General features: G+C 50.2%; 10 protein-coding genes across 10 annotated transcripts; 6 read left to right on the forward strand and 4 right to left on the reverse strand.

Annotated features, from left to right (window-relative positions):
• The first annotated feature begins 1,217 nt into the window (after window positions 1-1,217).
• BO87DRAFT_372400 (uncharacterized protein) lies at window positions 1,218-1,825 on the forward strand. Its single transcript, XM_025622274.1, has 2 exons — window positions 1,218-1,365; window positions 1,424-1,825. Exon 2 carries the CDS (start codon window positions 1,498-1,500, stop codon window positions 1,708-1,710), a length of 213 nt encoding a protein of 70 aa, XP_025484703.1. The 5' UTR covers window positions 1,218-1,365; window positions 1,424-1,497; the 3' UTR covers window positions 1,711-1,825.
• Window positions 1,826-2,848: 1,023 nt separating this feature from the next.
• BO87DRAFT_78960 (uncharacterized protein) lies at window positions 2,849-3,537 on the reverse strand. Its single transcript, XM_025629566.1, has one exon. It carries the CDS (start codon window positions 3,439-3,441, stop codon window positions 2,992-2,994), a length of 450 nt encoding a protein of 149 aa, XP_025484704.1. The 5' UTR covers window positions 3,442-3,537; the 3' UTR covers window positions 2,849-2,991.
• A 1,004-nt stretch (window positions 3,538-4,541) lies between these two features.
• Window positions 4,542-7,222, reverse strand: BO87DRAFT_324814 (Zn(II)2Cys6 transcription factor). The gene is made up of 3 exons (XM_025620078.1): window positions 5,974-7,222; window positions 5,644-5,921; window positions 4,542-5,592 (listed from the first exon to the last, which is right to left on the reverse strand). The coding sequence occupies exons 1-3, from the start codon at window positions 7,002-7,004 to the stop codon at window positions 4,739-4,741; spliced, it is 2,163 nt and encodes a 720-aa protein (XP_025484705.1). The 5' UTR covers window positions 7,005-7,222; the 3' UTR covers window positions 4,542-4,738.
• A 322-nt stretch (window positions 7,223-7,544) lies between these two features.
• Window positions 7,545-8,755, reverse strand: BO87DRAFT_403158 (amidohydrolase 2). The gene is made up of 3 exons (XM_025625749.1): window positions 8,570-8,755; window positions 7,799-8,495; window positions 7,545-7,745 (listed from the first exon to the last, which is right to left on the reverse strand). Exons 1-3 carry the CDS (start codon window positions 8,649-8,651, stop codon window positions 7,577-7,579), a joined length of 948 nt encoding a protein of 315 aa, XP_025484706.1. The 5' UTR covers window positions 8,652-8,755; the 3' UTR covers window positions 7,545-7,576.
• Window positions 8,756-10,194: 1,439 nt separating this feature from the next.
• BO87DRAFT_79005 (fungal specific transcription factor domain-containing protein) lies at window positions 10,195-12,798 on the forward strand. Its single transcript, XM_025629567.1, has 4 exons — window positions 10,195-10,675; window positions 10,725-11,314; window positions 11,367-12,319; window positions 12,394-12,798. Exons 1-4 carry the CDS (start codon window positions 10,274-10,276, stop codon window positions 12,561-12,563), a joined length of 2,115 nt encoding a protein of 704 aa, XP_025484707.1. The 5' UTR covers window positions 10,195-10,273; the 3' UTR covers window positions 12,564-12,798.
• Window positions 12,776-13,560, reverse strand: BO87DRAFT_403160 (RraA family protein; the record flags this gene model as incomplete). Its single annotated transcript, XM_025625750.1, has 3 exons — window positions 13,457-13,560; window positions 13,242-13,403; window positions 12,776-13,135 (listed from the first exon to the last, which is right to left on the reverse strand). The coding sequence occupies exons 1-3, from the start codon at window positions 13,508-13,510 to the stop codon at window positions 12,776-12,778; spliced, it is 576 nt and encodes a 191-aa protein (XP_025484708.1). The 5' UTR covers window positions 13,511-13,560.
• A 281-nt stretch (window positions 13,561-13,841) lies between these two features.
• Window positions 13,842-16,333, forward strand: BO87DRAFT_421388 (aconitate hydratase; the record flags this gene model as incomplete). The annotated part of the gene is made up of 3 exons (XM_025627051.1): window positions 13,842-13,943; window positions 14,002-14,447; window positions 14,503-16,333. The coding sequence occupies 3 exons, from the start codon at window positions 13,842-13,844 to the stop codon at window positions 16,331-16,333; spliced, it is 2,379 nt and encodes a 792-aa protein (XP_025484709.1).
• A 668-nt stretch (window positions 16,334-17,001) lies between these two features.
• Window positions 17,002-18,988, forward strand: BO87DRAFT_403162 (sugar porter family MFS transporter; the record flags this gene model as incomplete). The annotated part of the gene is made up of 3 exons (XM_025625751.1): window positions 17,002-17,011; window positions 17,327-17,562; window positions 17,621-18,988. 3 exons carry the CDS (start codon window positions 17,002-17,004, stop codon window positions 18,986-18,988), a joined length of 1,614 nt encoding a protein of 537 aa, XP_025484710.1.
• An 880-nt stretch (window positions 18,989-19,868) lies between these two features.
• BO87DRAFT_349147 (alpha/beta fold hydrolase) lies at window positions 19,869-21,104 on the forward strand (the record flags this gene model as incomplete). The annotated part of the gene is made up of 3 exons (XM_025621012.1): window positions 19,869-20,366; window positions 20,476-20,829; window positions 20,928-21,104. Exons 1-3 carry the CDS (start codon window positions 19,995-19,997, stop codon window positions 21,102-21,104), a joined length of 903 nt encoding a protein of 300 aa, XP_025484711.1. The 5' UTR covers window positions 19,869-19,994.
• Window positions 21,105-21,797: 693 nt separating this feature from the next.
• On the forward strand, window positions 21,798-23,108 carry BO87DRAFT_298106 (uncharacterized protein; the record flags this gene model as incomplete). Its single annotated transcript, XM_025619045.1, has 4 exons — window positions 21,798-21,950; window positions 22,010-22,488; window positions 22,556-23,006; window positions 23,046-23,108. 4 exons carry the CDS (start codon window positions 21,798-21,800, stop codon window positions 23,106-23,108), a joined length of 1,146 nt encoding a protein of 381 aa, XP_025484712.1.
• Window positions 23,109-24,653: the final 1,545 nt, after the last annotated feature.

Here is a 24,653-nt window from a genome sequence, read left to right on the forward strand (position 1 = left end):
CCTCATGACGTCGCGTGCTGCATGCTGCATGCTTACTGCAGGTGTCTCACTGGGTTACACGCCTGAGCTGTAACTGTGTAATGTTTGGCCATTCCGAATTGAGTTAGGGATTGTCGTTAGCTGTATGTAGGAGTGGCTGTTATTGGGAGATGGTGTGAAGCTTGTAGCTGTCGCTCCACTTGCACGTTGATGCCCAGGATCGCTGGCAATGACCGAGGTCATTGCTTACAGTCCAAAGTGATCTGAAAGTACCTCAATGCGCTCTAAACGATATCTAAAATCCCATCATCTCACTTGATGCTACTACTTGCTGCTCAATGTGATGAGGCTCAAGATGGGTTGAAAATACCTCAGCGCGGTCCGAGGGTTGTCTACGAAGTATAACGCCCCGAAAGGTCAGATGAAGCTTTGTTGATGTCATGTTCGGCAAAAGGTACGAGTCAGTCGACGATCTGTGCGGAGGTCAAAAGCTTGATTGGTCCTGACCCACTCTGTCACAGGCCTGTGTTATCGCCACGTCCATCATTGCCCTTTGCACGCACGAAATGGATGGGAAGACGGGACGCAGATAGGGTCGAAGTAGACTACCAGGTTCTCCTTTCATCGACTACAACTTCAAAAAATCCAGGGTATCATGAAACGTAACATTGCTATAGAATAGAAAACTTCTTACCTTCAACACTCGCAATACATCGTCATGCGATAGCATGCAACTCTTTTGTTGTTCAAATTAACGATCTAGACCTAAATCCAAACATGTCCTCCATCCATATCCGTGCCCCGTTTTCTCAGCCACGACCAGATCCCGCCATGCCGACGGACCGAACCCCTGCCAGTCCCAGCCAATACGACCCAGTCGGATATGCGGCATATGGGGTTCAGCTCCATGATAGGCCCCCAGACCTTCATCAGCTTTGCAAGAAACCGGTCTCAAGCTTCCGAGAAATCCGCGATTGCCCCACGGAATCCTCCCTGCCATATCCTCGCCAATCAACTACCCAAACCTTCAAGAAGCGCATGCTGACATCACTATAATAATCATTCTATTGGTTTTCGTTACCGGAATGCTTCGTGATATGAGAGCTATGACAAAATCACGCAGTCAAGGAACGGGAAGGTAATTCGGGTAGGTGAGGGATTTGCCTGATCATTAGGACTGGACTACTACATATTATCGCGGGATAGCCAAGGTATTCTTTGGGATAGACTAGATTGACTTTTACACCTTTAGGGTAACAACAGGCAGCTTAAGCCCCTGTAGCTGCGGTCCATTCTCTGTTCTCTTAGTACACTTCTACCGTCTATAATTCTTGAACATAACAATTTGGGACGTTAGTACTTCTTCACCGTTCTAGCCACAAAATTGTGAGTACTACACGCCTCGTAGATACCATACAGAACTTCAAGCATAACAGCAGATCAGATCAAAGCAGACTTTATCGCACAGCTTCCAACCTTTTCAACGATCTTCTTCCTCATTCGAACAAGAAGTTCACAATGCCCGCCATCAACTTCCCCCGATCGACCACAGTCCTGTCTCACAAAACCATCGGCAAGCGCAGCTGGGCTGGTGAAGAACCCGGTGTGATTCTGGATTTTGTCGTGGTCTTCATCGTGCTCTGCGGGATACTGGCGCTTATTGTCCAAAAAGCATGGCGAAATCGTCAGGCTGAGAGGGCGGAATGGGAGATAACGGAGATTAAGGATTAGTGGACAGTTGACGTTGTCGTTATACCCGTTTTTGAATGTGCGCTTGGCGTGAGCGCTGAAGATGGTATCTTGAAACTCTTAATTAATAGCTCTATCGATACGCCTGTGATAAGAATTGGATGTAGGGTATAATTCACTACTATTTGCGATCCCTAGGTCTGCAGGTGCGTTACTGTGTCGGGGCGGAGGTGAACCGCGTATGGTCGAGATGATGTACATAGCAGGTCGCTCGCTGCGGTGATATCTTGTTCACCTATGCACTGAATCATTTCAATATATCCAGAGGTAATGATATTTAGGAGTGATCTGTGGTCTTTCTATTTTTCATGATGATTATGATGCTTGTACCATTCTAATTTCGACTATCTACCATGACATAGACTGCTTCCGTTGTACTCCAACCATAGCAAAGATGATCAGCTTGAGATTGTCTCATACCGTAGGAAATTCCCGACATACGTGTTAGATAGCATTACATAGCATCTGAGGAAAGAGCTCAGACCACCTTGTGTCTCATCAGGCTGAAGGCAAGCCACTACTTTGTAATTACCTTGTTGGCACTGCAAGTGTCGTTTGCGGAGACCTTTGGCGAAGAGTAGCCATGGTGAATGTCTTTGACTGTTAGCGAGCAGCTATCTGATTTACAACTCAGCCTAACCTGTTTAGATTTCTTGACAAGTTCAACACATGGCGGCCATGTGCGGCGTACGTTCCACGTGCGAAAGCCGCTCGAGAGCCTGGAACCGGAATGGCCCCTTGATTGGCTTTGGCCAAGCAAGGATCTCCATTTACAGGGCGTAGGCAATGGCTGAAGTAGCAGGATTTGCGCATAAGCGTGGCTGGAGTACGCTTCCCATATGACTTACCACAATAACCCAGACACTGGAGAGCGTACAGGATAAAAGTGGAGCCAATCACAGCTCATTATATCTAGGAATTCTATACTCCCATGAAATTGTCAGTTGTTTTGTTGAATCATCTGATCGGCCAACCGGTCCGTAGCTATAGGGCGGAGGGTTAGATATCACACTCCGATCCGATGGAGTCTCTGGTATGTCACCACAAGGGAACATGATCAATAAACGGAGTATAGAAAATATAAGCCACAAAACGTGATAGAAATGTAGAGTACAATCACCCTCAATCAACCAAGGCATAGCTAGGTATACAACCCCCCCAAGCCTACCTCTAATATAACCCCTCACACTCCCAGCTATTCGCCTCCCACAAACTCCCATTCCCGATATACATAGCCTGCTTCGGCCACAGACAAATCGGCCTCTACTTAACAACACAATCCAACTCATCCTCATCATGAAACTTAGTAGCAACCAAATAATCCGGCACCGTACCGTTCTCCACACATCCAATCATAGCCAACAACGCATCATGCTTCCCATCATCAAACCCCTTCCCATCATGAAAATGATTCGCCAACCTTTCACTTCCAATACTCGACGCCTGCGACGAACCACAAATATACCACGGTGCCTCCATATTCGACGGCATGCTTCCACAATGCTCCATTCCCGGGATTAAGTAGAACTTGTAGAGGTCATCCAGATCAATGCCCTTGCTTTGCAAAGTCCGTTGAACCTGCTTGTAGAAGTCGACGCTGCTGCCGGTGGCAATGGACGGGTTCGCGAGGCCGTGGTAGTGGATGAGTTTCGAGCCGCGGTTGTAGAAGGGTGAGAGGTCGAAGTTGTCTGCTGTGGCGTTGCCGGGGTTCATGGCGTCGGACAGTTTGACCAGGGATGGGTTCCAGTCAGCCCAGGTAAAGCTCGTGCAGAATATACTAACTATTTGCGCATCCGTACCTGCCTAGACGCGGTCCGAATACGATTGTGATAAGTCTCTGTCGGACGTCGGATGTGGCTGTGGCGGCATCCCCCGATCTCCGGCTGCCGGCTTTTCCGTTGAAGGGTCCATCCGCCCACTGATCGCATCTTATCAGGGCTTTCAGGCGTCAACAACCGAGATATGAGCATTTTTGATGGGGTAAATAGGGCGGGTTGATGGGCAGAGTGGAGAGGGCTACGCGGCCGCCTACTAGTTAGTCCCTGAGGGTCCAGTTAGGGTTGACGACCCTGACGATTATGTTCCAGTTTTCTTTTTCTTACGTCCATTGTGTCGATTTTACTGGATACAGGACGAGATATACGTGGACCGTGCATCTTTCGGAAAAATTAGGTGAAGACAAATGACCAGAAGAAAAAAAAAATAAGAAAAGATTGTTTCAACTCAGTACGCGTATGCAAAGTCCGCTATTGCCATGGGCTACAGACTGCAAGCCAAAGAAGATATCTACCACTACCACGTAAGCTACTGAAGCTGATATACTCTCACACAGATTATCTCACAAAGTCTGGCCCATCCGAGGTATCCTACTATTCGACATTCTGGCCGAACCAGCTTCGGATTAGATCAATTCGGGCCGGCTCTGCAACCTTTCCAGCTCCCCAAGAGTCGCCAAGCCATGTAGTCGTTGAATTTTCTTTACTGGGTGGCCAATAGGTCAATCCTTCGCCATTAGGGTTTCCATTCTTGATGAAATTGACCCAGTAGCCATCAATCCTGGAATTAATACTCAGCCTTGAAGCCAGTTGATCCTAAGCAGGAGTGCGGAGACCCGGACCATTTGCCCTTTCGGAAGACAGTATGGACGCGTCGTCTTTGTCCATGGTAACCCCAGCGAATATTCAAGCTCTGTGAATAGGTCCATCCCAAATGCATAGCGTTTACCTCACCGAAACGAGCTTAGAGGTTATGAGGAACTAAGAATGTCTAGTCTACATGGATTGAATGAAAAATCGAACTCAGCCTTCATAATAGACATGGGTGTCTTATGGAAATGTAAGCATTTGAGGAGCTTAATGACATTTTGGTCTTCTAGAAGACGATTGTCATGATCCTCATTGCTAAACAAGGATTGAAATATTCGTAGCAGTTATTTTTTACATATCATCTTGGGTAAATCATTGGCGTCAACCTTTAGACCGTTTAGGCCAGATGTAAGACATTGCCGGCATCAATATGGGAATGGCACGCTATCTTGCATCGACTCATCCAACCGCCACGGTTCGTCGCCCACTGGTAATGGAAAAGCGCTCTCCCCGATATCCCCTTCTACGGGCTGCATCTGTCCCATATACAAGACTGGTGCATTCACAGCAGGGAAAGACCGTGACGGATCGACCCTTCCCGCGGAGTCGTCTGCGTACCACGGTTCAGCATATGCGGGACCCGCCATGCCACTCCCGAGCGAGGGTAGTATGGCAGCTGAGCCTGGGCCTCGGTGAGGATCCAACATGTGGACACCCGACGCTGGTGGAGGAACTCCGCCGCGTAGATAGGTATGTGTATCACTCGGGCGAGCAATTATCCGCTTCTGGATCTGTTCAAACCACTCTCGATTCTTGATCGCAACAACGTGATACCATTTGCTCGGGACGCGGTACTTCTGCTCTCCACTCGCTCGTAATAGAGCCTGTCCGACACGGTCCAGGTAGCCGTCAACGTCCATCATCTGGGAAGAGACTACCTCACCGAGAGGGCCAAATTGGGCCGTGTGATATATTCGAAGTAGGGATGAGATGCCCAGGATCATTCGGATGTAGGTCATGTTAGGTAGCTTGCGCATGGTAGAGGTGTCGCATTCTAAGAAGGCGTCTAGCATCTGGTGGGAGGCCAGCAGCCATTTCGTTATTATCTGGACCCGTGCAGCCGTTATAGGTGCGTTTGCTTTGTGTCTTTCCATGTCGCCTTCTAAGGGTGGGAGGGTGTAGTATTTGCGGGTTGGGGCATCGGGGTCGCGGTAGCTTTCACCAGCGGCAAGTTCGTAGATGGCGAGGTACATGTGGTGATATTCCAGGTTCATCCATGCTGGAGATTTTTGTATAAGCAGGATTCCATTTATGTGTTGATGCGACTTACTTGTGAGCATGTTTTTCGGAGTCGTCCTCTTCCATTGAAGCATCCGAGAATCGAACCAATTCAGGATTGGAAGCATCTGCGACTCACGAAGGGAAATATCCACTAGGGTATTGTCCTGGCCCAGTGAGGATAGTGTATCGTCAACGATCCGCTGAAGGCCAAACCATGTTGCTATTTGCTGATCTAGGCCGATTGTAGATTCTCTCAGGTGGTGTATGTACCCGTCTATCACATCGTTGAAGCGGAGCATATTCGGTCGATGCGTTCGAATCCCTATGCTACGGCTAGGTCAGTCGTGTAACAACTACGTGATAATCATAGAGTCCATACTTGGACGCGAAGTGATAGCAGCCCAGTACGGCGCGCGCCTGGGCACTATGGATGGAAGCTGGTAAATCACCATATCCGCCATGACAACGGTAATTTTTCCGTCCCGCCGGCCCAGCTGCTATACCAAGCTCTAGAGTCATGGTGGTCGCAATGTGCGTGTATTGGTAATATTGACCCTGTAAACGTGACTTTGGGGGGAAGTAAAAGATAAGCATCAAGAGGATTGATTGAATCAGCTCCACTGACTTTTCCTGCCTGAGGAAAAATCGTTCTGCAAATATCTTGAGCATCTCCTCATTCAGAGTCTCCGCGAGGTGAGGATTTAAGGTCATTGAGGAAGCAGCTAGAATAGACAGGAAAAGCACCGGGCTCGTTCTGCGCAATGATTCCGCAGTTGTGTTTGATGGCAACACGACCATTGGGTAGAATTGCATCTGTTCGTTGATGAAGAATGAGACCAACGTTTGCGCCATGTCAAGCGATACGATGCCGCGATCAACCACGTCCCCAGAGCCAGCTGGCGACTGCATCAGGGTCAGGCTACTGTTGGTGGGAGCAGGCTCGGCAGGAGGATTTCTAGCATGCTGATCTGAGTCACCCTGAGCAGAGGCATTGTGGACACTAGGGGGCTCCATGCGCGTAGATGATGAGAGTGCGGGCAAGGACGCTGCGTCGCGGCCAGACGCCCCCGGAGGGTCAGTAACTGCGGCAGCGGCCGCGGCATCATCTGCCTTTTCCCCGCGGTCTGAATCCGGTCGGATCTGGTCATGTAACAGGGAGCGCAAATCCCGCACGTCTCTTTCCAACTGGGCCACTCGAGAGCCAGTCTTCTTCCGTGGCTGTCGTCGGAGCGTGCGGGCAAACACGCAGGTTCTTCTCGTGCGGGTACAGCGCTGACACTGGCGCGGGACGTTGGGATCCGGCAGACAGCGTACTTTGAGCGCCCTACAACTCTCGCACGACTGATTTAGCGGGGGCAGCGAGTTTGGTAGATTGAGGGAGCGATAGCTAGAGGGCATAGAGGCCGACATTGTGCGTGTCAAGGGTGTAATTCATGAAGAAGTAATGGTCTGGAGGAATATTTAAGAGGGATTGCGTTGCGCCAAGCCCGGTAGTGGAGGATTGAGATGGACTCGGATTTCATGCCGCGTTTGTTGGTTGGGGGACCCGCTTGATGAGGATCGTCAGTCACCCTTGGCCCCATTTTGATAAGACAGATCAATTGCTCCAAAGATTAGATGGAAGTTTCACAGCACGGGTACCATCGAAGAGAAAATAGGTTACGTTGGCAGATATATACTAAATCAGAGACCAAAACGAGACTATATTCTTCAGGACAATGTGACTTGCAAAAGGTGGACCTTTTTGACGGTCGGAAGTCGGACGTCGGAGATACCGCTGAATCCCGAAAACCAGCTATTCCCAAAATGGATTAGGCGTGTCACGGCTCTTCCGATCCCCTGTTTTGTTGTGTACTTCTGGCTCTTCCCTGCCGAGGTTGAGCATCTACGAGCTCTATGTAGTTCAATAAGAGGTTATAGTTATCTATAATGTGGCATAACTGCCATACCCTCATACTCTATCATCGCAATAACACGCAGCTTTACCAGTTATACAGTTTAGTGGGGTTGGACACCATTATCGCCTGCCACTCCTCTGCACTGACCCAGGACCGCAAGCTCTTCAGCCATTTCGCGTCATCGATGGCCAGATATGGTGTTTCCGTCAGTGCCTCTTCACGTGTACGAACCTTCATATGCGGGGTATGAGGCCTAACTTGAGCATTAGCAGCGAACCATCACAGTGCTTATTTGAGAATCCTCACCAGTCGCTCCCCCAAAGGATCTGTTGCGGGTTGGCATCCACATAAGCGCGCACCAGAGGCTTCACGTCTGCATACCGCGGAGCTTCATGACTTAAGCGGTATGGGGCGCTAAGTTTCACGTATAGAAGTCCAGAACGGACCAGATCCATGATCTCCGTAAACCCGGGCTGACGAGTGATATCACCCTCGTACTCTGCAGGCAACATGCTAGCGGCCTTGAGCAATGCAAAGTGATCAGTGACCAGATGCAGGCTAGAGGATCCCATCTCCTCCTCGATGATAGGCTTCAACTCTCCCCAGAACTCGGGATGCACGTGAGTGAATGCTATACTCCATCCGGGACAGTGTGGCTTGATAGCTCTAATATGGGCACGCAAAGCTTGTTTCTGCCGTTCCACATCGTGCATTGCCTGGTATTGGTACAAGTTGACTCGGATACCTCGGATACCCTTTGCTTGCATTTCTTGGAGCTCCTCTGGTGTTGTTGTCTCTGGGTTAATGACTCCAATGCCCCTCGTTCCCGACTCCCCTAGTTCGCGGACAAATGTTTTGAGAGATGTACAGTCTGACCCGTATGATAAACCGTGCGTGATAACCGAGTTGGTGATCCCAATCTTGTTTTTAAATGCGAGAAATTGCTCGACGGTCGCGGGTGGCGGAGTGAGATGTCTGTCAGGGGCGTAGGCGAATTTCGCCGCTACACATACGATCGCATCAGTATGATGTTACTTAGTAGAGTGTTAAGCTTATGTGTGGAGTCCAGAATCATACGCTCGAATATGTGGTGGTGGACGTCCCAGCCACCATTTGGAAACAGCACCGGTTCCGGGCATGTTTGGTGTTCGACGGTCATGATGGGCCTCGGAAGAGTTTAGCAAATCTGATACCTTCGAGGGACATCGAGGGAACAAATTCATCGGAGGGGATCTGGGAACTACATGTTATCTCATATTTGTAAGTCTGATCGGCTCGCCTTGTCTGTATACGGATCCATTTCGGAATCGCGGGTTACTCCGGGTCCCAACGGCAGCCGGAGCGACCCTGTCCATGTACCGGGGGTCTCATGCAACACAACATACAATCTCCCCTCAATACCATGTTGGTTGTGATCTGCAATCTCGTCTTGATAAAGACTTGTCTTCTGATAATTGGACAATAGATTGGCCTCCCCGATCCTCCTGGCTGTAGTATCTTCCGGTTTAGTGTTTGCACCGTAAGAATCCGGTATCTGCGGTTAGGTCTGATCTGCAGATGATATGCAGCGCTGGAGGCCGTCGGACAAGCGGTTCAGAAACATCATATAAACTCCTGTCAATCTGGTGAATTGAGAAAAGTGGCGCCTGCTACAGTAAGCTAGAGGATATCATCATTTCTGCAGCTGAAGGCTACGAATTGGCAAGTCTGCATAATCCTTTACTCTGCATATGACCCTAGATTATGAATCATACATTGTCCATATGTCAGATTTTATATCTGCGCTTACAGAGACCGCCACTGATGCTCTCAACATGCCCCGAGAATGCATCGATGTGAGCCTGCAGAGTGGCGACATCGGTACAGTTTCAACGTTGAGATGTCATCAATCCCTCTTTGAGTTAAACATGTTGAATGTTAAAATAACTATACCATTGATATTGTATACTAGGTTTATTCTCGATATTTCTTTTCGTCATCCAAACTCTTAGTCAGCTCACCTGGCAGGTTCATACTATCCACTAACAGTACTCGATATATGTAGTTTCGCATAAAGGAAAACTACTAGGTACTAGAAACTTGACAGCAGTATCAGTCAAGAAAGATAAAGCAGAAAGCTAGCAAAACATACATTGTGGTTATTAGTATCGCAAATTGAAGTTATAAAGGGTTTGCAAGGGGGGAAGAAGAGAAAAGAAGCAGGAACCAAAACGGTTGTGGAGTAAATCATGTGCCGACGGCCGAGTCAAAGTCACCCGCCGCCCCCGGCATTCCGCTTTCCCCCACAAATCCGGCCGGTCGCATGTTGCCGTTGCGCTGGTTCATCGTGCTTTTGCACGCATCATCTCGCAAATCTCCAAGATGAGTCCCCGAGACATAGAGCGCCCGGGGTCTCCTGCTCCGAAGAAAGTCCGGATCGCCTGTCGTCGGTGTCGAGCTAAACGCGTCAAGGTTGGCCCACATTCATGTTCATGTTGCCAAGCTTGTGACTGTGCATCTTTGCTAATTACCTGCCCCGGAGTGTGACGGCCGCATCCCCGCATGTAGCAATTGCTCGCGAGCGAGGGTCCCTTGTATCGATGTTGATGGTCGGAACCGTGATATTTCGATTCCTCGCGATTAAGATCTCCTCCACCCGTGGCTTCTGTGCCCTCAGCCGCACTAATTGTCCTGTGATGTCCCAGTTTCATCGCGCAATGCCGTGCCAGACTCACATGGCTCGAACAACAGATCAAAATTCTGGACCCGGACTTCGATCTGACCAAAGGGCCATCCGTGAATATGGGTGAGAATGAATTGACATTGCCGTCTAGCTCGGGGGTTTCCGATTGTGCCAACGCTGTCACTACTATGCTGGAGACTGACACACAGAGTCGCGACAAGCCAGCCACAAGAAAACGACCATATGACTTAGTTGAGGACCCAGAACCTGACCAAACCCCACGTGCAGAAGCATCATCTGTGGCAAATGCATTTGGGATGCTGTCCTTACATTCAGATTCCCGACAACAGCACTACATGGGTTCTTCCTCAGGACTGCTGTTCACGAAGCTGATTGGAGTGGATAGAGATACACAGGTATCCAGCCCATCATCCAATAGTGAAACTAGCAAGTATGGGAGGCATTCGATCTCTCAAGCCTTGAAGCAAGGCTATCGCTCTCTGTACCAGAACTTGACAAGGGTCTGTCGCTCCCCTCGGTTTCCGGTCACGCTTCTCATCATATATTTAGGAACTCCCTCCCCCCGAGGAAGCTGAAATCTTATTTGCGGTCTACTTCCAGCATATACATATTGACTACCCCGTTCTTCATGCGCCTTCGCTAGTCAATGCGTATTTGGCATTGTATGAGAGCACACAGATGGAACCCACAGGCCAATACGATAGTAACGGGTGGATGGAAGGCCTGGAACCCTTCGAGTACAATGGCATGGCTGATCATGAAAGCGGCAAACCGTCTACGCCGATATCAGTATTTACAGCCGTGTTTCATGTCTTCATGGTCTTCTCTCTGGCAGCGACCGTACTAACGCGCAAAAAGAACTTTGATTACTCCCCGACAAAATTCTACAGAATGGCCTTAGCGGAAACATCTAGTTGCTTCTCCTCCGTGTCAGTGACATCTCTGCAGGGTATATTACTCTTGGCGATTCATAGCATGATCTGCCCGGCTGGCCTGAATATTTGGACACTGGCACATATAGCAATGTCGCATTGCATTGACTTGGGCCTTCATCGAGAACCTAGCCCGTCTACGCGCGTTTCCAGAACGTCTCTGGCTGTCAAGAGGCTGATATTCTATACAACATACTCCCTCGATCGGTAGGGAAATCATTCATGTTCCCCGATACGCTTGAGCCTAACAAAGTCATAGAACAATAGCCACCATCCAAGGCCGTCCTTTAGGTATTAGGGATGAAACATTTGATATTCAACGTCCCGAAGTAGAAGATGTCAGTGAAGAATTGTCTATGATTGGAAATTGCCAACTCCATGTTTCAGCGCCATCATCCGCCCATATGACAATGTCCATTCGTCGTTTCAGACTGGATCAGTACATAACTGAGATAAAGCTCCTTTTCTATCATTTACCCAAAAAGCTTCGCCCGCTCGTGTGGCCGAATGACCTTGAAAACCATCAGGCACAGATCAAGCTTGACCTTGACACATGGTTAACCGAGACATCTCTCATACAACCGCCAACTGACCGAGAAGAGGACAGAAAAAGCGTTGAGCATGAGAAACTCAGGTTGGAGATTTTGTATCACTCAGCAATAACGCTCCTTTTTCAGCCTTCCCAAGCATTCCGTTCGCCATCGCCAAGTGCTCTAAAACAGTGCTATCAAAGTTGCAGTCGAAAGTTACGCATATACGATCATCTCAGTGCAGAGGAACAGCTATTATACAACTGGCGAAACATTCACGGTATATTTTCCTCGGGCGCGACACTGATCTACTGCATCTGGGCATCACCCTCTCTTCAGGCCACCACCCTGTTCGCGGAGGTATTGAGGGATCTGCGGATCTGCTCCAACCTCCTCAGTATCGGTGGTCAGTGGTGGCCTTCTGTACGTAATGGCAAGGGAAGCTTCGACAAGATGGTCGACCTTACTATACGGCAGTTAAGTCGTACTCAGACCTCCCCATCAAAAATGCGGGGCTCACTACACACCCAACATGCTGAGATTGGCTGTCAACCTGATCTACACGATTCCAGTTTGGTTCCCGAATTTCCTAATAATTCGAGTATTCAACTAACGGAAGACTCATCCCGCCACCCTGAAGGGCTCGGTGGTCTCCCCAATGCAGGGTTTCATGACTCTACAGGTGAGTATTTTCGGCATAACTTACATCCACGGGCGTACTATTCACTTTGGGTGCTAATGTCTCTGCTTGTTTAGGAGACAATTTGGATCTTGGTTTCGGAGAACCTGGATTGTTGTTTCCCAACCCGAATGGCATGGATGTTACTGACACATATTCCATTGACTCTGCGATGGAGAGCTTTCTCGCCGAATTTATCCGCGGAGACTGGGGCTGGGACCCATTCTCAGGCACAGCGACCTTGTGAAAGCACACCAGTCTGTTATCACCGTTACCCCCATCACAAGGCCTTTGTCGATCGGAGCCGACAGACTATATAAAACGAATACCACAGTGTGTCTCATATACTATACATTCCGATACAATCCATAGAGGCACCAGTGTTTACTTCAAGGCTATTCACAAGTCTGCGAAAAGGACAATACAGTCCCTCAAAACAAGCTGGATCTCACGGCTAGCTTATTTCCTCAGCCTCTTGATAGTGCTCCCTATTTCATCACCCTGATCCAAACAACGCCGTGTCTCCTCATCAATATCAAAGCGTTCCTGGCAAAGGCGCACGCACTCTTCTGCCTTTTCAGGCGGAACGACAACCACCCCATCCGCATCTCCAAGGATATAATCACCAGGATTAATAACAACCTGCCCCCCATTCTCTGAGTTCTCATAAGTAACTGGTACATCCAATTCAGAAGAACGAGTGAAAGAGTTGGATCCCAAAATGCTAATGCCGCGCGCAAACAGGGTCATTCCCAGCTCCCGGTGTTCATTGATATCGCGAAATTTGCCATCAATGATAACTCCGGCAGCACCACGTTTCTGAGCCCGAGTGCTCATGAGTCCTCCCCAACAAGCACTGATCAAGCCTCTCGGTTGTGACACAAATACAACGCTGTCTTTGGGTGATGGCATCGGCGAAATGAACCTTAGGCGTTGGCGAAACCTTGTCCGAGACATGCACCATTTTCACTGTGTATGCCGGGCCGAGGAACTTTGCTGTGGGTGACATGAACTCCGGAGAGTACATTTTGAGACCGGATAAATAGCCGCCCTGAGGGACTCCGAGCTTGACGAGGGCGTCGCCGACCTGAAGGGATTGGTTGAGCTCAAGCCAGAGTCGTGCTGAACGGTATAACTTACATCACAAGAGGTGAAACGCCGCAACGCGCTGAGGACGTTTGGTCTGACAGCCATAGCTACTTGTTCACGATTGATTCGATAGTACGGGGTTGCAAAAGGGCAAGACGGTGGCCCCAGAAGGTAGATGGTAGTGGTCCAGCTTACAAAAGCGGGGAGACAATCGGGCCATCCGACGGGCCATCCCGCATTCTGGAGTAGCCAGGGGCAGATGCTCTTAGACATTGTTCGGATAGCTCCGAAGCCGGATCCGGAGTAGTCCCGCCCTTTTGCCTCGGCCGGAGACAGAGCTTGACCTACGCAATCTGCGATCAAATTCGAGGATATCCTTTGTAACTTCCTCTTCCTCAATGGCTGATACTCGTATCTTGATTCTCAAGTCAGCAAAATGCAGCGATGTCGCCAGAGCTTACCGATGCTAAAAGCATCATACCGACCGCTCTCTCTGAACGGAGCCCGGAACTATGCGACAACCGTTTCAGGTAACCCAGTCAGTGCGCCTCAATTTCAACCCAGAGTAGTTGACGCTAATATTGGTCATTGGACAGATTCTGGGTGTTCATTACCCCAAACAGATTCGTGCTATCGAAGCGATTAAGCAGGGATCAAATCGCCCGCTCACACTAGCCGAAAAGACCCTATACAGTCATTTACTGGACACGGATAGCGGTCGCTGGAATATTGATAAGATTGCCCGGGGAAAGACCATTTTGGAGCTGCGCCCCGACCGAGTCGCCTGCCATGATGCGACCGCAACAATGGCCTTGCTGCAGTTTATCAGCGCAGGCCTTCCGCGCGTACAGGTACCGACAACAGTGCACAGCGATCATCTGATAATCTCGGAGAACGGCGCGGAAAAGGATATGCAGCGTGCGACCACAGAACATGCAGAGGTATATGACTTCCTGAGTAGCGCTTCGAAGAAGTACGGGATCGGCTTCTGGAAGCCTGGATCTGGAATCATCCATACTGTCATCTTCGAGAACTATGCGATGTATGTCTACCACATGAGCCCCGCGATTACCATGGCTGAAGTTTTTGGAATATAGGCCAGGAGGTTTGATTATTGGAACGGATTCTCATACCCCCAATGCAGGCGGAATGGGCATGCTTGGAATCGGCGTTGGCGGAGCGGATGCTGTCGACGCTATGTCGGGAATGGCTTGGGAGCTGGTCGCACCCAAAGTAATTGGAGTCGAACTTATGGGTGAGCTCCGAGGCTGGGCATCAACAAAAGACATTATCTGCAAGTTGGCAGGGATACTCGGCGTGTCTGGCGGAAAAGGCCGCATCATTGAATTCTTCGGTCCGGGTACGGAGACTCTGGGCGCGACAGCTATGGCCACCATCTGCAACATGTCTGCAGAAATTGGCTCGACTTCTTGTATATTCCCTTACTCGGATGCGATCGCTCGCTATTTGAGTGCCACTGCCCGCGGACATGTTGTGGAAGCGGCAAACCCAGTCAAAGACCTTCTGCTCACCGCCGATAAGGGCTCCGAGGAGTACTATGACGAAATCATCAAGATCGATCTGAACACTTTGGAGCCGCATGTTAACGGCCCATTCACACCGGATCTCGCCCACCCAATTTCAAAGCTGGCTACTGCGGTCGCTGAGAGTGATTGGCCAATGAATCTAAGCCACGCCATGGTGGGTAGCTGTACCAACAGTTCCTATGAGGATTTGGACAAGGCCCGGCAGCTGGTAAATCAAGCCCGGGCGGCCGGAATAACCAAGTTTAAAATTCCCTTCTTAGTCTCGCCGGGCAGCGAAAGAATCCGGGCCACCGCTGAAGAGGCTGGTATCCTGAAGGATCTCGAAGACGCCGGTGCTATGGTTCTCAGCAGCTCGTGCGGGCCATGTGTCGGGTCATGGGACCGCAAGGACGTGGATGTCCGCGGAAAAGAGAAGAACTCTGTGATCTCCAGCTACAACCGTAACTTTGTGGGGCGCCATGACAGCAACCCGGCTACTCACTCATTTGTCACGTCGCCGGAGCTGGTCACGGCCTTTGCTTATGCTGGCCGCCTGGACTTTAACCCTGTCACCGACAGTATCTCAGTGGAAGGATCCCAGCCACTGCGGCTTACACCTCCCGTAGGCCAGGAATTGCCAGAATCATTCAATCCTGGTGCAGATCGCTTCCAAGAGCCCCCCTCAGATGGCTCCTCTTACTCCGTTATCATCGATGTGAAGTCCGACAGACTACAGCTCTTGGAGCCCTTCCCAGCTTGGAAGAGCGGAAGTGCTAGTGACATGGAGTTGCTGATGAAGGTCAAGGGCAAATGTACGACGGATCATATTTCACCGGCTGGTCCGTGGTACAAGTATCGTGGCCATTTGGAGAACATTAGCCACAACATGCTCACAACCGCAACCAATGCATTCTTAGACAACGACCCGCAGATGCTAGGCCACACGAGACATCCGCTGACGAACGAGGTCCAGCTTACTCATGAAGTGGCTCGGGACTTGAAGCACCGCTCTATTCGTTGGTGCGTGGTCGGAGATAACAACTATGGTGAGGGCAGTTCGCGTGAGCATGCCGCACTGGAGCCTCGCTTCCTCGGTGGCGTTGCCATCATCGCCCGGTCTTTCGCTCGTATTCACGAGACGAACTTGAAGAAACAGGGAATGCTCCCACTTACATTCGCTGATCCTGCTGACTACGACCGAGTGCAAGAGGGAGATCGCATCACTCTGATTGGTGTAGAAGATGGAGAGCTGCAACCGGGCAAGAATGTTACCATGCGGGTTACTCCGCGCCGTGGAGACAGCTGGGAGGCTGAGTTGTGCCACAGCTATCATGCCGGACAGCTCCCGTGGCTTCGGGCTGGCAGCGCCTTGAACCATATTAAGGCCACAGTACATAGCTGATGATTGTTTTCAAAGAAGTAAATGAATTAAATGTATAGAAAACATGTAAATATAAATGGTATTTCTTTTTGGACTTACCATCTCGCCAAACGGACTTCACAGTAAGCAATCTCAAAGAGACTCCATTATGTGATTCACTCAGACGCACTCTACCTAAGCAGGAAAACGAGACTTGCTTTAATCCTACATTTTCATTTACTTTAGGGCTCGCCTCTGTAGCAGTCTCATAGCACCCACATAATGCTCCGGGAGCTCGGCCTCGGATGGTATCTAGAAATTATCTAGGTGATTGCCTTGCAGGTGCCCTAGAAGGTGCCTTAAAAGACGCCTCAGATGTGTTTTAGTGCTTCTCTAAGCGAGTGCCTCAAAGAGGGTCTCGAAAGATACCACGGGGATACCCTGGAAGGCAGTCTAGGGGTATTCTTCAGCATATAAACTCAACAGTATACGACTGAGATTGCTTTCTATAGCCTAGCTTATTAAACATAACTTCTGGGCTAACTGTATCTAGGAATCATCGAAAAGTACATTCGGCAATATGTTGAGCCCAAATATCAGCCGCCTATATATATGCCGTATCTTCCGGTCTTAGATGCTATCCCCGAGGTTCCACAAAAGCAGCATTACAACTAAAGCGCCGCCCTCATTGGTGGTACCACAAAACCACCATGTCAGTGCGCAGGGTATGGTTCTCATGGACAGCTCCGGCCAGCCGGAGTAATCCAAGAGAAACCCCGGATAGGATCCGCATACCCCAGACTTGGCTGGCAGCGGATGACATCCGGCCAAATTGGATTGGCTGCTACCCCCCAAACCTGCAGATGTGGACTGATCATGCGTTTGGTTGCATCGGCCGTGATATCCTGGGGTATTTAGTAGATCCCTTTGCCTGAGTTGTCAATTGCATGTTGACAGCCCGGTTCTGGCAACTTAGGATCTCTATCTGTCAAAACATACCCCGAAACTCATACCCTTAATTCAGCATGGGAGCAGCAGGCGGCGGGTTCTCTCCCCAAGCCATCAAACAGGTGCCTCCTGCGGCTCGTGGACTATACATCTGGCTGGCCATCATTTGGGCGTCGTACTGCGGTGGTCTGCATGGCTTCAACACGTCCAATATCTCGGGTGCTATGCAGATGGAGCAATGGGATCCAGATTTTGGCTGGGATAAACTTTCCAGCACGGCTGTTTCGAATAATGAGGGCTGGGCGGTTTCCTCCATGCTGCTGGTATGTGACTCGACAGTATTACAAAGTGCACGAACTAAGCAAGTGCTATTATATACAGGGCCAAACCGTCGGAGTTTTGCTCGCAGGACCACTAGGCGAACGTCGCGGCCGAAAGGCAGTCATCCTCGCTGCCGCCATCTGCTATGCGATCGGAGCCGTTCTCATGGCCGCCAACCTGGGATCCTTTGCCGAACTCCTCGTCGGGCGTGTTCTTTCCGGATTAGGGTCTGGACTGGGAATGTCAGCAGGACCAGTATACATCTCCGAAGTTGCACCCCTCGAGCTACGCGGAATGATGACCACCTTCTACAACGTGAGCATCATGAGCGGCGTCACAGGAAGTTACTGGATCAACTACGCCTCGTACCTAGTCATCCCCGACAGCTCCAGCTGGCAATGGCGCACCACACTCGTCCTGCAATCCATCCCGGCAATCATCCTCTTCCTCGGATTCCCCTTCTTCCCTGAGAGCCCTCGCTACCTTATGATGCGCGGCCGCGTCGACGCCGCCCGTCGCAGCCTGTCTCGACTCCGTGGCGGCATGGACGAAAGCACCGAGTACTTCGCACGCGAATACGCCGAACTCCTCAGCAAACTTGACACCACATCCACTCCCACCACTCCCACCAAAGCCTTCCTATCTCTTCTCCATGAATGCATCAATCACCCACCCACCCGCAAAATCCTCCTCTTCGTCACCCTCATCCAAACCTTCTTTATTATGTCTGGTGGCAACAGCATCACCTACTATACCCCAGATATATTGGAATCCATCGGCCTCGGCCATTCCCAAATCCTCCTCTTCACCGCTATCTACGGCCTCGTCAAGGTTCTTTCCGTCTTCTTCTACGCCTGGTTCCTGACGGAACGCTTCGGCCGGCGTCCTGTCCTGCTAATCGGCTCCACCATCAACGTCGTCTGTCTGTTGTACCTGACGTGCTACCTTGCCCTCAGTCCACCTTCCTCATCCGGAACAGCTTCCCCTTCCGCCGCCTCGTATGTTTGCATTGTCGCAATTTGCCTCTACGCTGTAGGCTACGGTTTCGGCTGGGCCCCGGTGTTCTCCCTCACGGCATCGGAGATCTGTCCGACCCGGATTCGCGGCACGGTGGTAACGATTGCTTTCACGTACCAGAACCTGCTTAATTTCGGTATTACGCGCGGGTTCCCCAGTATGACGGAGAGTATGCAGTCTTGGGGCCCGTTTGCGCTGTTCACGGCGTTTACGACGCTCGCGACGGTGTGGGCCGGGGTTGGGTTCCCGGAGTGTAAGGGACGGAGTATGGAACGGATGGAGGAATTGTTTACGAAGAGTTGGTGGAAGATAGGGTGGGCGAAGGTGCCGGAGGAGAGGATGGTGGAAGATGGTCAGGAGGTGGCTGATGATGGGGAGAAGGGAAGCAGTTCCCACGAAGAGAAGGTATAATCGGATTGTCTTATAGCAGTGGGCTAGTTATGAGTATGGTATGATATGATTTGATTACGATCCCATGATGCCTGTATGTCTGTGCATCTTCATGTTTCATAATCATAAAAAATCTTCTACTATGCCGGAACCCTCGGCACATGGCAAAAGCTGGAAACCCACCATGACGAATAACTCTCCCCACCCAATCACGCGGCATTAAGCTTAAGTTTGCCTGTCATAAGTTGTGTTCCACGGTCCTTCTCCCTTTCTCCGTTTGTTCCGACCGTTATTAATCAAAGTTAATATCTTTGTTTGAACTCATGACATGATGAGTTGCGAGTCAGTCACAAACAAATAGACTAGTTAGGCTACTCTGCTTCCCCCCCTGCACAGTGGCTTACCCGCTAAAAAGCGCCCGAAACGCCCATCAGAAGTTTAATCTGAGCTGCAGGAACCAATCGAGCGCGTGGCAGGGACCCAGCCCTGCGGATCCATTTTTCTTTTTGTCTCGGTTGAGACTCGGGAGGGGTTCGGGGTGAGGCCGAGGTACGATACAGTACTAATAGATACTCCGTAGTGAGGCGAGTTACAGTTAGGGTTTAACTTTCTGGCTTTTGTAGGCTAGCCTCCGAGGTTTTTCTGTGTTGGAGATGGAGTCAGGGTTGCCATCCGAAAAGGGTAGCTTCTCCGTTCAAATGAACTGTCATTTGGCCTGTCAGTGTCAGTTTCGGGAAGGAGTTATCCCAATCCCCCGCTCATGTTTGTTTGTTGGTTGGTTCCTTGGTTCTTGTCCGCGCGGTAAGTTGTACCTGGTACCAAGAAATGAATTGGACTATTGATTTGACACGACAACGACAGTTGAGTTGTCGTTGAGTAGAGTTCAGTGTTCGCCCCACGTGATGCCATCACCAAAGCTTACCCCTCCTCAATTTCACCTCCTTTTCTGAGTAGAGAGGTATCTATCTATCTCCTCTTTCTTCTACACATACCACATTATCGTTCACTGGAAGGAAGGAAAGAGAACATGGCAGCAACTACCACCATCACCGTCCCCCATCTGGGTGGCATCGACGTCGGCTACCGCCTCAGCAACAACAACACCTACAACCCCGCCAAGCCGACCGTAGTGCTCATCAACTCCATGTGCATGACTGTTGCTCTCTACGAGCCCCAATTCAACGACGAGACTCTCACTAACGCGGCGAATCTCCTCGCTATTGAACCTCTCGGTCATGGTGCCACGCACTGCCATGTCGCGGAGCACTTTACTTACTGGGATACGGCCATCATGGCGCTGCAGGTGATGGATAAGCTGGGTATTGAGAAGGCGTTCACTCTGGGAACCAGCCAGGGTGGGTGGATTGTTATGCGCATGGCGCTGTTGGCGCCGGAGAGGGTACGCATATCCCGTTATTCTTTCCCATTAACTTTGATTTTTCGCCAATGTGGATGGGTAATATTTTGACGGTGGTGTTGTACTAATTGCGTGTGAATGATGGTCGTAGATCCTCGGCGTCCTCCCTCTCGGCACATCCATGGACTACGAGTCCTCCGATTCCAGAACTAAGGGCTGCTGGGATCCCGTAACGCTGCTGACTCCATTCCTGGAGAAATGGAGCAGTGCGACACCCACCCCCGACTTTGTCGTGGATGATGTGTGGTGCGGCATGGTCGGGGGCATTGGCTTCGGAAAGGGCGCGACAGAAGAGACAGTCGGGTATTGGAAGGATGTCCTGAAGGAAGTATACAAAGGCGATGAAGGACGGAAGAAGGTGCGCATGGCACTTATGTGTCTGTTGACGAGGGATGGGTTGGTGTTGAGGCTCGGAGATGTGCAGTGTCCGGTTTATTGGTTGCAGGTGAGTTTATTTCCAAGACACATTGGGGAAGTCGTTGCAATGGTTCGGTTCGGTTCGGTTTGGTTGGGGGTGGGGCTAATACGAACTACTATCCTTAGGGCACGGAAGATACCCCTTTCCAGACGAGGGTGGCAAGCGAGCAGATCTCGAAGTTCACCGGGTCCAAGGAGGCCACATTGGTGCTGGTGCAGGAAGGAGCGCATTATCTGAATGCGACGAGCCCGCGGGAAGTCAATGCGGCGGTGTTGGAGATGGTTCAGAAATATGGGGCGTAAGCGCGATTCAACCTTATCCACCCCCCATACTAGGTAGGACTCTGTAGATCAGAGTTATATGTAGATACGAGTGAATATTCATGTATGGACGGGTATATCTCGCGTGCCTGAGCTAAGAAGTTCTATCGAGTAAACTAATCAACTAGTCCACCGGGAAGGAATCCGATGGACACGAGATTCGAGGCTCGAGAGTCACCCCCGGATCGAATCCGGGCGTGTGCCTGTAAAAAGCAAAACAGTCTAGAAGGCAAGGAGTCCAATATTGGTCGCAACTAAAGCGAACCGGTCGCGGCTGGCGTGGCCTTGGCGACAGACCGGCACAGTCGGACCAGTTCCCGCGCATTCAAAACTTCAAAAATTGAGTATTTGACAGGTCAGACCTGGGGGGATCGCTAGCGGATGATTCGTTGGTCACGGCTGCCATCTGCTGAATGGTAGAGTGTTGGATCCGCACTGAAGTTTGTGTGGTCTGGCGCCTGGCCCGAGTGGGGACCCTCTGCCGGAACCTGGTCTGCTGCTGAAGATTTTACTCATTCTGCATGATCCATTTCTCCCGCCTTAATGCCTTTGCTACATTAAATGATCCGCTCTCGCCCTGACGGGCGTGGGACCACCCGTTCCTGTTCCTGTCCCTGTGCTGGTGCTGGTGCTGGTGCTTGAACTGTGTGTGTATGTGTGTCTCCGTCCGGGGCGATGGGTGAGAAGCAAGATCTCCAGCCATGGGCCACGGCCACCACGGTCTCTGTGACGGTGTTGGCTTTTATTTGTGTTGTTCTGCGGGTGATCTCCCGTCTCGAACGCAAGCAGAAGTTATGGTGGGATGACTGGATGATTATTTTCTCTATGGTAGGGTTTCCCTCCTCACTACCACTACACTCATGCATGCAGTTAACAATATAACTCAGTTATGGAACTTCATTGTCGTCGGCTTCATCTTTGGCATGATACACGAGGGCATGGGAATTCACGCCGACAAACTCCCTACTTCCCAAATCATCCTGATCGCCAAATACCTCGTGGTCGCTGAAATCCTCTACGTCTTCAACCTAGTCTGGACCAAACTCAGCATTCTCCTTATGTACTACCGCATTTTCCGCTTCCCCTACTTCAAGAAATGGGCCTACGCCATCGGCACCTTTGTCATTCTCTGGGTCATCTGCATCACTTTTCTGTTCATCTTCATCTGCGTCCCCGTCCAGAAACTCTGGTACCCCAGTCTCCCCGGCCACTGCATCAGTCAAGTCGGCACCTGGATCGCCAACGCAACCTCTACCATCGCCACAGACCTCATCATCCTATTCCTTCCTCTCCCGCAAGTCTGGAAACTCCAGCTCCGACTATCCGAAAAAATCGCCCTCACCGTCGCCTTTGGCCTGGGTTTCTTGTAACAATTCCCCCTCCCTTTGCCCCCCTTAACAAACCACCACCACTAACACATCAACCAAAAACAGCGTAATCTTCGCCTCCGCCTACCGCTTCACCGTCCTATTCAGCTACACCTCCGCCGACTCAAGCTACACCCTTGCCCCAACCGTCGGCTGGACGGCAATCGAAATGTCCGCTGGCATCGTCTCCGCCTGTCTCCCCACCCTCCGTCCAGCCCTCCAACTCGCCGCCCGCAAACTCGGCCTCAAATCCGCCCTCGTGCCTGCTCTCTTCCGCAGTCGCACCTCTCCACTCTCCAAGTCCGGCGATAGCCAGATGCCCGCTGACAGCACGGGCAGCACAGCGGGCATGACGGCGGCGCGCGCCAATCGCCACTCCTTCTACCATCTACCTGACGACGAGGGAGGCGTAGGCGTCACACAGAAGCAGATCAAATTGGATGCCGTGTTGAGGCCGAAACATGATCGCGGCCTGACAGTTACGAATATTAGAGGGAGTAGGGGAGCAAGTGGGTTGGTTGGAGGTGGCGGTGGTGGTAAGTTGGGCAATGGCGAGGAGGGGGATGAGGTGCCGTTGCATGGGATTATGGTGTCCAAAGATTTTAGGCAAGATGGATAGGAGTTTTCATTTGTTGGTGTTTTCGGTGTACGTGTATGTCAGGGTATTGTAAATAATGAGATTCTAATTGATTAGATGAGATGTGATTGTACCATCTGTAAGATGGATTAGATGGATAAGATTGTCGCCGTGATGAAGGGCGGGTGGCTGCATCCGCTGTGTAACATGGGTTATCCCTGCATGGGTATGGTGTGATAAGGCTGCCATCCTGCAGGATTGGCAATATTGCGACATATGGAACTAGTCTAGCAACATGCAGGGTATTTCGGCTATAAATAACACGGTCACGTAGGAAGTTACTGTACCATAGCTTTAGCCTGAGATGATTGTTAACTACTTTGCTTCGGGTCCCGTCTACTTCAGCTTTATGCCACTATTTGATTGCATCTCAAGGTCTCTACCCTATTTTCTCAGCAGGGTACGGAACTGAAAGTAATTCTGCTATTGCGGAGTCCATTGGTTTACGTTATTGCTCCGCTCTATTTCTCTAGATTACCAAGAACTTGCACGTTGCTTCTCAGCAGCAATATGATGAACAAGGAATTAAGTAACGCACTGCCATTCCTTGGTCGATTGGTGGGTTTGTCGTAGGCATTTTACTATTGGAAAGTCAGAGAAAGAGTACAGTGTATTACTTTTATTCGTATTTTGTTATTTTATTCTAATTCTTTCTCTGGCCCTCTACAGCTCTTCGTTATATTATAGGAACCTTTGACGAATAGTCATCCTAACTTAGTAGGACGGATACCATATATTGTGTATTTAGACAAGCAGCAACTCGGATGAGCATCAACGAATAAGGAATAGCTCAGCATGGCAGCTGTTTGTATGGGCTCTAATGACATTGTTTCACATGACTCTATTTAGTCTATCCTTGGCTTGGCGGGAAAATATATATATCTCTCGACTGGGAAGGGATCTATAGAACGAGGGTTGGAGTCAGTGCAGGGGTGCGTTGTGGAAAAATACTACAATTGACTTCATCTCGAACGGAAAAGTACTGTCGGCAGACAAGACATTAAGACCCGTGCTGTGATTAACGTATTCACCAGACGTGGTGAGATTCACCGACACAAATAGTACACAGTAATCGTCAATTGATCAATTGGTTACGGGTCTGGGTAATGTGGGCTGGAGCCGTCTTATCATGCCCGGGCCGTGGGGTATTATTCCATCTTCGTCTCATTGGCGGACATCAGAGCCACCTGGCGGGTCTGCAGTCCGCACTTCCGAGGACCGATATGACTACAGACGATTCAGAGGGTAGCATATGTGATATTAAATTCTTTATGAAGAAGAAGATATTGTCTAAGCTAGCAGCTAGATTCATCATTTTTTCGAGCAAGCTGCTCAAAACCATGTTCGTTGTTCGATGTTCAATGTATAATAAGATCTTGTTCAACTGCAACTTCCGCTCATCGAGCCGAGATCCGCTTAGTCAAGCAAATATCCCTGCAGATCAACTGCAAGCGAAGACAAAAATCGCCTAGATTATAACATTCAAGGCTAAATACATGCGCGGTCAGCATCTCCGAGACCGAATTC

This window comes from Aspergillus neoniger (genome assembly GCF_003184625.1).
Source record: "Aspergillus neoniger CBS 115656 unplaced genomic scaffold BO87scaffold_2, whole genome shotgun sequence".
Classification (NCBI taxonomy): Eukaryota; Fungi; Ascomycota; class Eurotiomycetes; order Eurotiales; family Aspergillaceae; genus Aspergillus; species Aspergillus neoniger.

Bases quoted from the DNA above. Each gene is read 5' to 3' on its own strand.
- BO87DRAFT_324814 (XM_025620078.1), bottom strand. From the start codon at position 7,004: ATGTCGGCCTCTATGCCCTCTAGCTATCGCTCCCTCAATCTACCAAAC. The intron at 5,922-5,973 runs GTATGGACTCTA...ACCTAGCCGTAG, and splicing joins TGCTATCACTTCGCGTCCAA to CATAGGGATTCGAACGCATC. The intron at 5,593-5,643 runs GTAAGTCGCATC...AAAAATCTCCAG, and splicing joins TCCGAAAAACATGCTCACAA to CATGGATGAACCTGGAATAT.
- BO87DRAFT_78960 (XM_025629566.1), bottom strand. From the start codon at position 3,441: ATGAACCCCGGCAACGCCACAGCAGACAACTTCGACCTCTCACCCTTC.
- BO87DRAFT_372400 (XM_025622274.1), top strand. From the start codon at position 1,498: ATGCCCGCCATCAACTTCCCCCGATCGACCACAGTCCTGTCTCACAAA.
- BO87DRAFT_403158 (XM_025625749.1), bottom strand. From the start codon at position 8,651: ATGACCGTCGAACACCAAACATGCCCGGAACCGGTGCTGTTTCCAAAT. The intron at 8,496-8,569 runs GTATGATTCTGG...TCGTATGTGTAG, and splicing joins CCACCACCACATATTCGAGC to CGGCGAAATTCGCCTACGCC. The intron at 7,746-7,798 runs GTGAGGATTCTC...TGCTCAAGTTAG, and splicing joins ATCCTTTGGGGGAGCGACTG to GCCTCATACCCCGCATATGA.
- BO87DRAFT_79005 (XM_025629567.1), top strand. From the start codon at position 10,274: ATGGGTGAGAATGAATTGACATTGCCGTCTAGCTCGGGGGTTTCCGAT. The intron at 10,676-10,724 runs GTCTGTCGCTCC...TCATATATTTAG, and splicing joins TGTACCAGAACTTGACAAGG to GAACTCCCTCCCCCCGAGGA. The intron at 12,320-12,393 runs GTGAGTATTTTC...CTGCTTGTTTAG, and splicing joins AGGGTTTCATGACTCTACAG to GAGACAATTTGGATCTTGGT.